Source organism: Hipposideros armiger, unplaced genomic scaffold (assembly GCF_001890085.2).
Source record: "Hipposideros armiger isolate ML-2016 unplaced genomic scaffold, ASM189008v1 scaffold_93, whole genome shotgun sequence".
Classification (NCBI taxonomy): Eukaryota; Metazoa; Chordata; class Mammalia; order Chiroptera; family Hipposideridae; genus Hipposideros; species Hipposideros armiger.
In genome coordinates, this window is record NW_017731443.1 from 971,968 (window position 1) to 985,581 (window position 13,614).

Sequence of the window (13,614 nt, forward strand, 5' to 3'; positions counted from 1 at the left end):
CCCACCATACCACAGGACACTAGGTCTCCTTGAACTAACTGAGATTTCATGCAGCTCTTACATCACAGGCTCCCACACTTGCTCTCTCCACCCTCACCCCACAAATGGTGGTATCAGCCTAGGCTTGGAAGTTGCTACAAGGTTTGAAGTTGCTACACCTCATCTGCCCAAAAACCCCAAAATAACAACTTGCTAGCTGGTTCAGGCAGAGATTTAAGTGGGTTCCACCGTGAGAGTTCTTAAGATGCCGGCCTCTCCTAATTTTAGTCCTGATAGCCTTGGATCGCCTAGAGATGACCTTTTTAAATTAAAAGGTAATTGCTGCGGAGGGCGTAGCACAGGGCATGGAGTAAACTCTTACTATGCAATATTATTATTATTGCATGACTCCTCTGAGTTATGCAACAGTGAGGTGAGTTGGGGTCATTCTAGGATTAGAGTGTGACAGGAATCTTTTGGGGATCTCCAAAGCTGCTTGGCCACAAAGCAGTGAGGATATGGATTAATTTATGCATGAGGCTTTGGAGCACTTGGGGATGAGGGTGAGGAAGGTCAGGACTCCAACCCCTGGGCTAATAACTGAGCCAAAGAGACTTGAAGGTGGATCAGAGCTGCTCACTCAAGGCTGAGAGACAGCCCCTGAGATAAATTCATGTCCAGTATAGGAGTCTAAGTTCAAGACCTGGGGCCCAGAATCTTCATCCATCCATCCATCCATCCATCCATCCATCCATCCATCCATCCATCCATCCATCTATCCATCCATCTATCCATCCATTGAATCATTCAACAAATATTAGGGCAAACTCACTAAGGCCCAATCAGGGTCACTTTTTGACCCTTGTTGGTCTTAGGTTTTCAAATTTTTTTGCCCTCCCCCCCACATCTTATCACACCTGATAATAAAATGTACCTATATCCCACATTAAATATTTTGCCATAAAATTTTTTGAAAGGGGGCCGGCCGGGTGGCACAGTTGGTTAGAGCACGAGCTCACATGGGCCAGTGAGCTGCGCCTGAGCTGAGCTGCCGCTGAGCTGCCGCTGAGCTGCCAACGGGCATCCGGGTGGCTCAGCTGTACAAGGTTGCCAGTTCAACTCCTGCATGGGATGGTGGGCTGCCCCTGCTTGCAATTAGATTGAAAGCAGTGACTGGACTTGGAGCTTATGCCCTCCACAACTAAGATTGAAGGACAACAACTTGACTTGGAGCTGATGGATCCTGGAAAAACAAAATATTCCCCTTCCTCAATTCCCCAATAAAATCTTTTTAAAAAATTTTGTTTTGAAAGGAATTTTATAGTTTTGCTTTTGAAATTATCTGACTTCATGTAATTTGTTTAAATTATGATTTGCTCTGATGTTTTCAGGCAATCATCCTGTATAATCTAGATGGTCTTGGGTTAAGAAATTCTAACCTATAAATCCTTCTCAGTTGTAACAAAATGTTTATAAATATTAAATTTAAACAGTAAAGTCAATAAAATGACTTTATCCTGCAGGCATTTTAATTATTAATAAATATATAGCAATTTCTATTTTGAAAGAATTTTGGACTCAATAATTTTTTTTTCCAGTCTCAACATTATCACAGTCCCTGGAAAGCTCAGAGGCCTCTGGTGTCTGATGGAGAAAATGACCTTGAAGGCCAAGCATATCAGGGATAGAAACAGAGGAGATAAGACAGTCAAGGTCTTTGGTCTCAGAAGTTTACAGTCCAGTGGGAATAAGCAAAATAAGGACAGAGTATGATAAGTTCTGAAAGATATAAAGTGTTCTGAGATAGAGGGGGGGGGGTGCCTTTAGATGAGTGGTCCTTACTCTGAGGAAATAGCATTTAGGCTGAGACTGGACAGCTGTCAAGGAGCCTGACCCCTAGAGAACGGGGAAGTCTCCCCAGGCAGGGGGAACAGCCAGTGCCAAATTCCTGAAACAGGAAAACGCTTAGTTAGTGGACAGAAGGGAGGTCACTCTGGCAGGGGCATAGTGAAGGCCAGTGAGAGAGGCATGAAATGAGGTCAGATAGGAGGGCAGAGACCAGATGGTGCCCAGCCTTACAGGCCATGATATGGACTTTAGATTTCATCCTAAGTGCAGGGTGTCACATGGTCTGTCATGGGTTGGGCTTTCTGGGAAACAGATTCTGACCTGGCATGGAGGTTGGCAGGGAGGAAGTCTATTAGGGAAGGCTCTCAGCATCAACACCCAGGGAAAAGAAGGGAAGGAAAAACACTAGGCAGAGGGAGAAGTTGGGCTGCTATGCAGTCTCAGTGGATGTGTCCCCTGACCCAGAAGTTCTGAAGCTGGAATGACCCTTCAGATTTGTCATTAGATGCAGCTCCCTAGAGAAGGGGGCATGACTCTTCAGCTAAGGCAACCCCCGGAGGGGTTGACAGCAGAGGACAGCACTCCCAGTAGCTGGATACCAGGTCCATTCCTGAAGGGGATCTGGTCTGCGCTTCATCACAACCCACACCTGGTCCAGTTTACGTTCAAGGTCCCTCTAGCTGCTGCGTGGACAGTAGATTATTGGAGGCAAGAGTGGATCCAATCAGGTAAGCAATGATGGTGGCTTGACCATGAGTGGTGGCCGTGGGAATTTGGGAGACATCGGGAGGTAGAATCTCTAGTGCTCAGGGATGGGTTAGATGTGGGACATGAAGGAAAGTGAAGAATCAAGGTCAGTTCAGGTCTCTGGACTGAATGACTAGGGTAATAGGGATGCCATATGGCATATGATACAACTGGGGCAATAGCGTTGGGGGATTTCTGAAGTGTGCTGGGGTGGAAACAATATGCAGTTTGGGCTCAGTGTGAGATCCAACAGTTGATGTCAAGTAGGTGTGAAGCTGAGGTCAGACCTCTCCGTTTTAATTTTTAGCTGCATGTAAAGGATGTAGATTAGCGCTGATTTTCATCCAGCGAGGCTGCACTTTTCTCTGTCCCTGCCTCCGTGACCCAGCAGTTGTGCTTTGGAGGTCAGTGGCTGCGTGAGAGGTGAGAGAGCACGGAGGGAGCGCCCCTCAAGTTCTTTAAGGGCTTGGAGGGACTTTGAAAAGGTGCAGGAGGACCTAGCCTCAACAGCGCCACCGTGTGGCGGCGAGAAGTCAAAACGGTAATGGGCTCCAGGCTCCAGTTCCTAGGTGTGGCGGGTAAAGGGGTCCCACCACCACACAGCCTTTGTCCTCAGAAACCAGCCCCACCGCTGGCTCTTTTGGACTAAGAAATTACTGAGAATTCTGGACAACTTAAAGGTGGGAGGGAGACGAGGAGCCTCAAAAGAAAGAGATTGCTAGATGAAGAATAGAGTGCGCTCAAGGAATAAGATGGAGTCGCTGTAGTCAAGCTGCTAAATTACTAAAATCAAGTAGGTTGAGGCATGAGTAAATGATTCTGTTCTTGCTTTAACTAGCCTGAGAGCTTAAACTTTTGAACTTTCCAGTCCTGTATCAATGCCTGGATGTACATCAAACCTCCAGATAACCTTCTAATTACTCCCTGAAGGATTAAGGAAAGAGTGTTCACTATCGAGACCACCTGACACCCAGTATACAGACCACCTGCCACTCAGCATCCAGCCACCGGTCATCTAGAGGAACCATCTCAGACCAATTCAGAGGCTAAGAGTGCAGGACTGATTCTTCTCAAGGATGTATTTTTTACTATAAGAACCCTCAGCTTTTTTTTCTCCAGAACGCTCTGGGTATTACCTAGTTGTATTTACAGTTTGCAAACCCTCAGATCCTTGAGTAAATCTTTATCTTTTATTTCTAGCCAATGCCTCCTGGTTCATTTACACTCGGTAGGCATAAGCAATGGCGTTTGAGGAATGATTTAAGAAAGATAAAAGCATGTTATTGTAGCTGAGCCATAAAGAAATTGATCAACATAATAATGTTGATAGCTATCATTCAGGGAGTAGATACAAAGGGCTTCATGATGTCATGTAATCTACACACATCCCTACAAGGTTGCTGAGGTTCAGAGAGGTGAAAAGATGTGTCCCAGGTCACATAGTAGTAGATGGTGCTGGAGTTAGGATTAAAACCAAGGTCAGCCTACCAGTGGATCTCAACTGTATCACATCCAACACGCCATTATTATTATTTTTTAAGATGTTATTGGGGAATTAGGGGAGGGGAACAGCGCTGGGGAATCAGGGAAAGGGAACAGAAAAGTTGCTGTCCTTTTGTTCTTCAGTCTAGTTGTGGAGGACGTTGCTTCACTGGCCCATGTTGGTGCCATCATTGCACTCTTCCCTGGTGAGGCAGTCCCTTGCCGGCCATTGGACGGCCGCTCACGGCGGCTCACGGCAGCTCACCAAAGCACCACTGCAGCCTACGCCATGGCTGGTGATTTACGGCAGCCTAGCTCCAGGTAGAGCTATAGTTCACCATCTTAGCTGTAGAGGGCACAGCGTCACTGGCCCTCATGTGGGATCCGAATCGGGGCCCTGCTGCTCAGGGCTGGCGTCCCAAGCCAACTCCTAACCAATGCGCCACTCTGCTGGCCCCCCAACACGCCATTTTAACAACAAATATTGTACAATGCCTCTTCACATCCCTAGCATCTAGATTGTGCCTGATGCATAGTATGCACTCCGTCAATTATTAAATGAATAAAATGAAGTTCATAGATAATATTCTACTGACCCACATAATTTTAAAAATCAAGGAAAAATAAAATGAAATCTGCATTTCCACATGTACATGCTAGCTCAAGATCACACTAGAAGACATAATGAAGTGATTATCGTGAACTGGGTGGGACTGCTCCAAATATGGACTGATACAGGCACGTTGCCTTTAGAGACATGAGCTTCTGAAATGGTAAATAGCCTTTGTAAAGACCTGAACTCATACAAGAAAAATTCTTCCCTTGATTTTCACTTTAGTAGCATTCCTGGAAAATTCAGTGTTTACTAATACTGTGCACATAATGTTATGTGTTTACATATACAACAGAGTTAAGGATTTTGGTGCAGATAATTATAAACAGGTTTTTCCACTTCTGTAAATGACTAGTGGGACATTAAAAAGTTGTGTAGGACATGAAACAATTCACTGTAATGTAAGACTGTCCTAAATATTGAAGGATGACTAGCATCTCTGGATTTTGTCTGCTAAGGACCAGAAGAGCCCCATTAAAATGATAACCAAAAGTGCCCCTACAAATTTCCAGGGACAGTCGACACCCCTTTGAGACCCCCGGCAGGGGGTGAGGTTATGTTAAAGCCCAGCTGCTTAAGCTTTGCTTTATTGGCCTTCTCCTTTAGGGCCCTCCCAAAGACCCAGGTTCCACACCCTCATTTCCCATCTCTCTCTAGCAATTTCTCTGCAAGTGTTTTCCATTTTTGTTTTGCTAGAAAGTTAGAACTGATGTGATAAATGAGGTAGATTCCTCTTCCTATTTCTACAAAAAGGTGCAGAGAGGGGAAGTAACTACCACATAGTCACACAGCAAATTTGAAATGCTAGAATCAGAATCAGAACTGAGGTCAGTCAGTCTGATTCTTTTTTTTTAACTTTTATTGGGGAGCAGTGTGTTTTTCCCAGGACCCATCAGCTCCAAGTCAAGTTGTTGTCTGTTGCATTACGGCTTCATCCTTGACTGCCCCCACACACACACCAACCCCTGACCTAACGAGGTCACAAGGAAGTGTCTCGGAACCCTGAGACCCGGCAGAATGATGTCGGTTATCTCCCTTATTTTCATGGCCGTGGCACAGCTGCACCATCCTGGAGTTGTGTGTGTGGGAGTATGAAGGCACAGCAGGTGTTGGAATACAATGGGGTTGGTTGATGGAAATTAGTCATAAGGCACTCATCACACAGACTTTAGAAAAACCAAGTTTCACTCCTTTGAAGGTTCTTAATAAAAGCCATGCATTGGCTCAATTCGGGGTCAGTTCCAGAGAAAAACTGCAGTCCCCTGGCCTTGCTTTAACTCTATCCTTGTCTCTTGTGTTTCTTTAACCCTTCGTCGCCTTTCTGACTCCCCACTGCCCATGATGTGCAGGACGCGGCAGTTGTCCTTCAATCTTAGTTGTGGAGGGTGCAGCTCAGCTCCAAGTCCAGTCGTCATTTTTCACTGTAGTTGTGGGGGGGTGTGGGGAGGGCGCAGCCCACCATCCCATGTGGGAGTCCAACCTGCCGTTCACCGGCCACTCAGCGGCTGCTCAGCTCAAGTCGTTGTCTTCAATCTAGTTGCAGAGGGTGCAGCTCACTGGCCCATGTGGGAATCGAACCGGCAACCCTGTTGCTCAGAGCTTGTGCTCTAACCAACTGAGCCACCTGGCAGCCCCAGTCAGTCTGATTCTAAAGCCTGTGATTTTGCCCTCTTTTCTAATCTGTCTCTGATCTCCCAGTCCCAGAAAAAGGCTTATTTTATCTTGGGGAGCCAAGTTAGAAAACTGAAGTATCTCACTGTTTCCCATAAAGGCCAAAAATGATGCCAATGTGGATCTCTGGAAACCCAGATCTAGGAAAGTCCCCTGTCTCTGCAGGAGCCTTAGAAATCCCTTTGAAAAATTCATTCATCTTCAGATCTTTAGGAGATGAAGTGTGTGAGCATGGGTATGTGGCCTTTCGCAGACACAAGTAGGGGTCCTGGATGACAGTGGGCATTTCTGAGATTCTTCTGCCAGGACATGAGGATCATAGTCACAGCCTTCATCCTTCTAGAAAGAGAAGCTATGTATTAAACAACAGTTTGGTGACATCACGTCCACTCCAGGGCATGCCAAAGGAGTCATTAATTCAGTCAACAAACAGTTATTAAGCAGGTATTATTAAGTCTGTCAGGCACTGAGGAAACAGCAGTGAGCAAATCAATAAGGTCCCTGCCCTAACAAACTCCTGACCTAGTGGAAGACTCCCACAATGAACAGGAAATTGCAGTTCAGTGTAAGAGGAAGTTCATGGGACTAGGCATCAAGGAATGGAGGAAGCAGCCTGGAGCCCAGCCAGGGGCAATGGGGTGGGGGTGGGGGTAGGGGTAGGCGGGAGGAGAGGGGAGTGAGGGATGCCTTCCCAAGGAAGTGACCTCCAAACTTAGAGCTATAAAAAGTATCTGGCCAAGGGAAGAGCAGTGTGAAGTTCTGAGCTGTGCAAGAGCTTGAATTTCTGAGGAGATACAAATAGAGTAAGGCCGGAGTGTCAAGTAAACATGGGGTGAGGACCAGGGCTAGACTTGGATCTTAAGGGGCCTTAGGAGTCACATTAAGGAACTGGGCTGTCTCTTGTAAGAGAGACAAGGGGATCCCCAAGGAACTTAAACTGGGGAGGGAACAAGCAGGGAGAGATCAGCATCAGCCAGAATCCCTCAGGCCCTCCCCTCTCAGGCCTCAGCTGGGAGCTGAGTTGGCCTTAGCACTAATTCTGAGTAGCTGGAAAGGCACTAAACCTCTCTAGACCTCTGCTGCTGTAAAAAGTCAGGTTTGGACTCGATGATCTTTAATATCAGTTCTCCCTGCTATCTAAGCCCAAACTAACCCTCCACCCACTTCTGTGATTCCCCAATTCCCTTAAACTCTCTCTTCCGGGTTTCCTCTCCCCAAGCTGAAAAGTTTCTTTTTTTTCTCTTCTGCCTGTCCACTAGATGGGCAGCCCAACGTAACTTTTCATGCCTCCTCTTACTAGGCTCTGAGAACCGAATGCTTGCATGGTTGCATTTGCTTGCATGGTTGCATTTGCACTTCAAACAACCTGAGGCACTACCTGTCCAGGGAATATCATCTGCCATTTTGCTGATGAGAAGAGGGGCCTCAAAGAGGAATTGAGTTTGTAAGCCCAGGCTCTGAGGCCAACTCCTTGGGTTCAAGCCCGGCTGTATTCTTTATCAGATGTTTGGTAACCCACTTAATCTCTCTGAGCTTCTATTTCCACAATTATTAAATTGAGATCACATCTACTTCACAGGATTGCTACGACAATTAATGCGTAACATATAATAAGCATGCAATAAATGTTAGTTATTATTATTTTTTAATTGGGGAATTAGGGGGATGGGAACAGCACTGGGGAATTGGGGGAAGGGGAACAGACAAGTTGCTGTCGTTTTGTTCTTCAGTCTAGTTGTGGAGGAAGTTGCTTCACTGGCCCAAGTTGGCACCATCATTGCGCCCTTCCCTGGAGACGCAGATCAGTCACTGGCTTCTGGATGGCCGCTCACTGTGGCTGCTGGCTGCTCATGCTGGCTGCTGGCTATATACAGTATGCCGTTGCCAGCAACTCTGGACAGCCCAGCTCCGGGTTGTTCAGCATCTTAGCTGTAGAGGGCAGTGTCACTGGTCCTCATATGTGGGATCCGAACCAGGGCCCTCTGGCATCCCAAACCAGTTCTTAACCATCGCGGCACTCGGCCAGCCCTGTTAGTTATTATTTTTATTCACAAGCCAACGTCCTCTCCTCTCCCCATACATCAGCTCCAAGACCTAAGAAGATTATTCCAAGGCTGGGGCTCGGGCCCCAGACGCCGCTTCTGCAAGGCTGAGCTGGGTCCATCCAGGCCAGCGCAGTCAGCGCGCCCCACGTGCCTCGCGTAAATAAGCGAACGCGCAGGCGCCCCGGGCCGGCGCCCATTGGTGGACGCAGGGCCCTCTGGCGGCGGGGCTGCTCCGACCGGTCGGTTACTCAGCGTGTCTGTCAGTCCGTGCGTCCCGGCCTCTGGCTTCGCCCTTGCCATGGCGCTCTGGCTGCCCCTGTTGTTGCTGGGGCTGCTCCCGGGAGCTTCCCCAGCCCCGCCCGGGCGAGCCGCTGGTGCTCAGGCCTGGGAGGCCGCGTCCCCGGAACTGCTGGGGCCCGCCCGCTTCGCCCTGGAGATGTACAACCGCGGCCGGGCTGCCGGGGCGCGGGCCGCGCTGGGAGCCGTGCGCGGTCGCGTCCGGCGGGTGAGGATGAGCCGGGAACTGGAGCGCGGGGCCCTAGTCCGAGGGATGGGAACTTTGGCCTAAACTTGGGGTGGGGTCGCTGGGACACGAACCTCTGGTGATTGGGAAAGGAGAGAAAGTGTGGTGGGGCTGTGGGGCCAATGAATAACTGGCTGAGGAGGGAGTGGCTGTGCCCGCCTCACCCGTTCCCCGCCCCACCCTCGCCCCCCATCCAGACGGGCCGGGGGTCGCTGTACTCCCTGAAGGCGACGGTGGAGGAGCCACCCTGCAATGACCCCATGGTGTGCCAGCTCCCTGTGTCTAAGAAAACCCTGGTGAGTGATGGGACTCCCTCAGTTGCCTGTCCCCCCAAAGGAAGGGACCTGAGGTAACAGATACTCAGGTTACTTCCCAGGCCCTGGGGGCCAGAGACCATGCTATAAAAGGGAGGGTGTCCAGATGCTGGCACTGTCTCACTCTCCACTTTGGGGTTGATTGCCTTGGGGGTGATCCTCATCTGAGGAGCCTCCAGCTCCCATCTAGCCAAGGACCAGACTGACTTCCTCCTCTACCTTCAGCTCTGCACCTTCGAAATCCTTGATGAGCTAGGAAAACACATGCTGCTTAGGCAAGACTGTGGCCCAGTGGATACCAAGATTACAGGTGCTGGGAAAGCCCAAGGATGCTGCGCTAGCCCGGATCACACTTCATTCAGGGTTCAGCCTTGATTTTTTGTTCCAATCCTATCCAGATGACAGAAGTGAGACTTTCAGTTCATTCCTTCCACTGTTGAACAAGGACCCCCTGCCCCAGGTGAGGAACCCGTCCCCCCCCCCATCCTCTCTCTCTGGGGAGTTGGCTGCTGCCTTATTTTTCCTCTCGTCCCTTTACTCTAGCTTGGGGCTCCCTGGTCAGTCTGAGAAAGACTCCTTATAAAGACCCCCCTGCCTTTCCAGGACCTTTCTGTGAAGATGGCTTCGATCTTCAAGGACTTTGTCACCACCTATAATCGGACATATGAAACAAAGGAGGGTAAGGACTCAGCCGTGGTTATACCTGTCCCTATCGGATCAGGGCCTTCCCCCAACTTGGCACCTCAGGGTTGGGGAGGGGAAGGACAGAAGAGACAGTGCATCCTTTCAAGGACCCCTACATCTTCAAGTTCTTGCCCAGCTTCCTAGGACTGGACAGCAATCTCAGGGACCTGGCCCCTTATCCTATCTGACTTTCCTTGTCAGAAACCATGGGCCTCCATCATTCTGGGTAGAGTGGGGTGAGGCAAAGGCCAGATTTCCTCTGCTGGAGGCCCCCTGGTACGGTGGCCTTTCCCTATGACCTCCTGTCTGGAGATACCCTTTGGAGTTCATTCCAGTTGTACCTTCACACCTGAGAAAGTCATCACCCCAGTTTGGCCCCAAAAGTTCATCACACCTCCCACTCTTATCACTTGCAGGTCTGGCCCCCCACCCCTAACCGCCCCAGGGTTCTGTCCTTGAAAAGAGCTTCCAGAGCCCACCTACTCCCCATTAGGCCCACATGCCCTCCTTTTATGATCTGCCTGGGGTCCCAGCCCCTCCTCTCCTGCTCCTTGGTCCTCAGAAGCCCAGTGGCGCATGTCCGTCTTCTTCAATAACATGGTTCGAGCGCAGAAGATCCAGGCCCTGGACCGTGGCACAGCTCAGTACGGGGTCACCAAGTTCAGTGACCTCACAGGTAAGGGTGATGGCCAGATCCCTCATGGAGCCTGGGAGAGACGGAGCCTACTCCCAAGGCCCCTGGTCAGGGTTGGCTTAGACTACTCCCCCATGCCCCTACCCCCTGCCTACCTATACCCACAGAGGAGGAGTTCCGAACCATCTACCTGAATCCCCTCCTGAAAGAGGAACCCAGCAAGAAGATGCACCTAGCTAAGTCCATCAGCGACCCTGCCCCACCTGAGTGGGACTGGAGGGACAAGGGAGCTGTCACCAAAGTCAAGGACCAGGTTGGATCCATCCGTAGTGAGGGTGGGATGTGAGGATTGCCCTGGGCTTGGGAAGGGACCCGGCCCTGACTCTGCCTGTCTCTTGTAGGGCATGTGTGGTTCCTGCTGGGCCTTCTCAGTCACAGGCAACGTGGAGGGCCAGTGGTTTCTGAAACAGGGGGACCTGCTCTCCCTGTCTGAGCAGGGTGAGCCTCCCGCTCTACCTCCCTGTCCCCAGCCCAGCCCCTCCCGAAGGCTTCTCGGAACTGGCCTTGTGTCTCCTAGAGCTCGTGGACTGTGACCAAGTGGACAAGGCCTGCCTGGGCGGCTTACCCTCCAATGCCTACTCGGCCATAAAGACTCTGGGTATGCATTAAGGGGGTCGGGGGCAGCAGGAGCCACTTCTTCCTCCACAAGTAGTCACTTGGTGAGGGGGAGAGATATAAGCATGGTAGTCACGTGAAGTGGGTTTAGGTCTTCAGGCTGACCCTCTGGTTGACGACCTTGGGCAACTCAGCTTTCAGAGCCTCAGTTGCCTCATCTGTGAAATGGGGCTCATGCCCACCTCGTAGGATTGCCTTGAGTATCAAGTGAGGCAATATGTCTAAAGTTCCTGGTGCATAACAGGGGTCTTGGTATTTTCGCTGCTTGGAGGTCTGTATTTCTAGAACATTACTAAACCAGATAGCAACATACCCCACCCTTGAGGGGAGGCGTTGACCTAAATTGGCAGTTCAGTTCCACAGTGGCAGAAGGGTGAAGAGCCGAGGGACAGGTGGCTGTATAGAGACTGGTCTGGAAGCCTGGCAGGGGTCAGGGCCAGCCTGGGAGCAGACTGACTGTCAGAGCAGGATAAGCAAGCCAAGGTCAAGAGTCCCAGGAAAGCTGGGATGAGTGAGGAGCCAGAAACTGGGAATTGAGTTTCATCTCTGCCACATTTCTTGCCGGTTCCTCGCTCAACCCCCTGAACCTCCGCTGTGTCATCCCTCTGAAGATGGCCTGTGGCATCCTGGGGTGGATAAGGAATGTGAGACCTCGTGGATAAGGGGCTTAGCACAGCTTCTGGCTAGGAGAAGATGAGTGTAAAGTAACAGGGGTCCACTTTTTCTCTACTCTCCCATCTGCCCCCCACTGTTCCCCAGGAGGGCTGGAGACAGAGGACGACTACAGCTACCGTGGCCACTTGCAGACCTGCAACTTCTCTGCAGAGAAGGTCAAGGTCTACATCAATGACTCAGTGGAGCTAAGCCAGAATGAGCAAAGTGAGTGAGGGATGGGGGTGAGGACAGGCCAGGAGCTCGGTGGCCTCGGTGCCCCTGACACTGCGCCCCTCCCCTGTGTCAGAGCTGGCAGCCTGGCTGGCCAACAAGGGCCCCATCTCCGTCGCCATCAATGCCTTTGGCATGCAGGTAAGGCCCAACCCCACTGCCCTGGCCCCGCTGCCCCTGCTCCGTTTCTTGCCAACTCCTCCCCCACTTCTCCTTGGAGTTGGCTCCTACTGCTTATTCTCCCCCACCAGTTCTACCGCCATGGGATTGCCCACCCACTGCGGCCCCTCTGCAGCCCTTGGTTCATTGATCATGCTGTGCTGCTTGTGGGCTACGGCAACCGTGAGTTCTGCTGACCCCCTCTCTGCCCATCCACCCCAGGTCACAGACAGAGGTTGGACCACAGCATTTCAGGACCTCTAGTGGGGGAAGTCGGGGAAGGCCTAGGAACCCTGTCTTTACCCCTGCCTCTGACTATGGGCCAGGTGGCATCATCCAGCCCCTCTATGGACAAGAAAGCAGAGGCTGTTGAACTGTATGGATGAATAGCCTCTAGAGGCGGGTGGGTGGGTGCCCTCCCCAAACCCTTGAGCCGCACCAGGTCTCCAGGAGGGTGGTAGGTGTGCCTGTCTTTTTTTCTGCTCCTTTCCTAGTCAAACAGTAGGCCCACAGCAGATGTTTGAAGAGTGCAGCGTGCTTGGGGTGCTGGTAGAGAACTGGGGACCCTGACTCCCTACTCTGCACTGCTTCCCAGGCTCTGCTGTTCCCTTCTGGGCCATCAAGAACAGCTGGGGCACTGACTGGGGCGAGGAGGTGAGTGTTGCCTGCTTGGCCTCTGGCCATCCCACCTGCACCCCAGCCTCGTGCCCTCACCACCACCCGCCCTCTCTTCCAGGGTTACTACTACTTGCATCGTGGGTCCGGGGCCTGTGGTGTGAATGTCATGGCCAGCTCGGCGGTAGTGAACTGAGGAGAACCAGCGCAGGGCCTGGTGCTGACTAGAGCTGCCCCTTCCCAGCTTGCGTGTCCAGGTCCCTCCCCAGGAGGCACAGCCGGCTGAGGGACGGGCGCTGGGTACCTCAGGGTGAGCAAAGGGCACTGGGCCAGGGGTACAGCCCCTCCACCCTCCACCCCACTCCCACTCTGAAGTTCCCCAGCTGCACCTTTGTTGAATTTTGGTCGCTAGGATGGCCTTGGGGTGAAGGGTGATATCTTGGTAGCTGAAGCTGGGGCAGGAACCCTGGGGTCAGGCGAGGAGCAGGAGAGAAGCAGATATTGTGGCCTTAAATCCAGCTTGTCCTCAGCAGGCTCTGGCTTCCTGCCCCAGCTTGCCTCTGTTTCATGCTATAAATTCTGGTCCCCCTGGATTTGGGGACAGCGTTCCCTGTCTAGACAAACTGTTGTAACCACCCTTTTCTAACAGCAATAAAGAGGTGTCCTGAGCTCTAGTGTGGTGTGAAGACTCAGTCCCTGAGGGCAAGGAGGGGTCATGGGGGGACCTCTGGAGGGTCAAG

At 51.2% G+C, this 13,614-nt stretch overlaps 1 protein-coding gene across 2 annotated transcripts; it reads left to right on the forward strand.

Annotated features, from left to right (window-relative positions):
- Positions 1-2,141: 2,141 nt before the first annotated feature.
- Positions 2,142-13,548, forward strand: CTSF (cathepsin F). Of its 2 annotated transcripts, none has more exons than XM_019645555.1 (14): positions 2,142-2,555; positions 9,106-9,204; positions 9,448-9,532; positions 9,621-9,682; positions 9,826-9,901; positions 10,469-10,582; positions 10,708-10,853; positions 10,942-11,038; positions 11,118-11,198; positions 11,975-12,094; positions 12,177-12,241; positions 12,352-12,442; positions 12,855-12,913; positions 12,996-13,548. In XM_019645555.1, the coding sequence occupies exons 2-14, from the start codon at positions 9,169-9,171 to the stop codon at positions 13,068-13,070; spliced, it is 1,107 nt and encodes a 368-aa protein (XP_019501100.1). In that variant the 5' UTR covers positions 2,142-2,555; positions 9,106-9,168; the 3' UTR covers positions 13,071-13,548. The 2 variants fall into 2 exon arrangements, with proteins under 2 accessions (XP_019501100.1, XP_019501099.1); XM_019645554.1 differs by lacking the exon at positions 2,142-2,555 and adding an exon at positions 8,589-8,890.
- The last annotated feature ends 66 nt before the right edge of the window (positions 13,549-13,614 follow it).

Excerpts from the sequence above, each read along its gene's own strand:
- CTSF (XM_019645554.1), top strand. The coding sequence starts at position 8,684 with ATGGCGCTCTGGCTGCCCCTGTTGTTGCTGGGGCTGCTCCCGGGAGCT. Across the intron at positions 9,902-10,468 it reads GACATATGAAACAAAGGAGG|AAGCCCAGTGGCGCATGTCC; the intron begins GTAAGGACTCAG and ends CTTGGTCCTCAG. Across the intron at positions 12,914-12,995 it reads GCACTGACTGGGGCGAGGAG|GGTTACTACTACTTGCATCG; the intron begins GTGAGTGTTGCC and ends CCTCTCTTCCAG.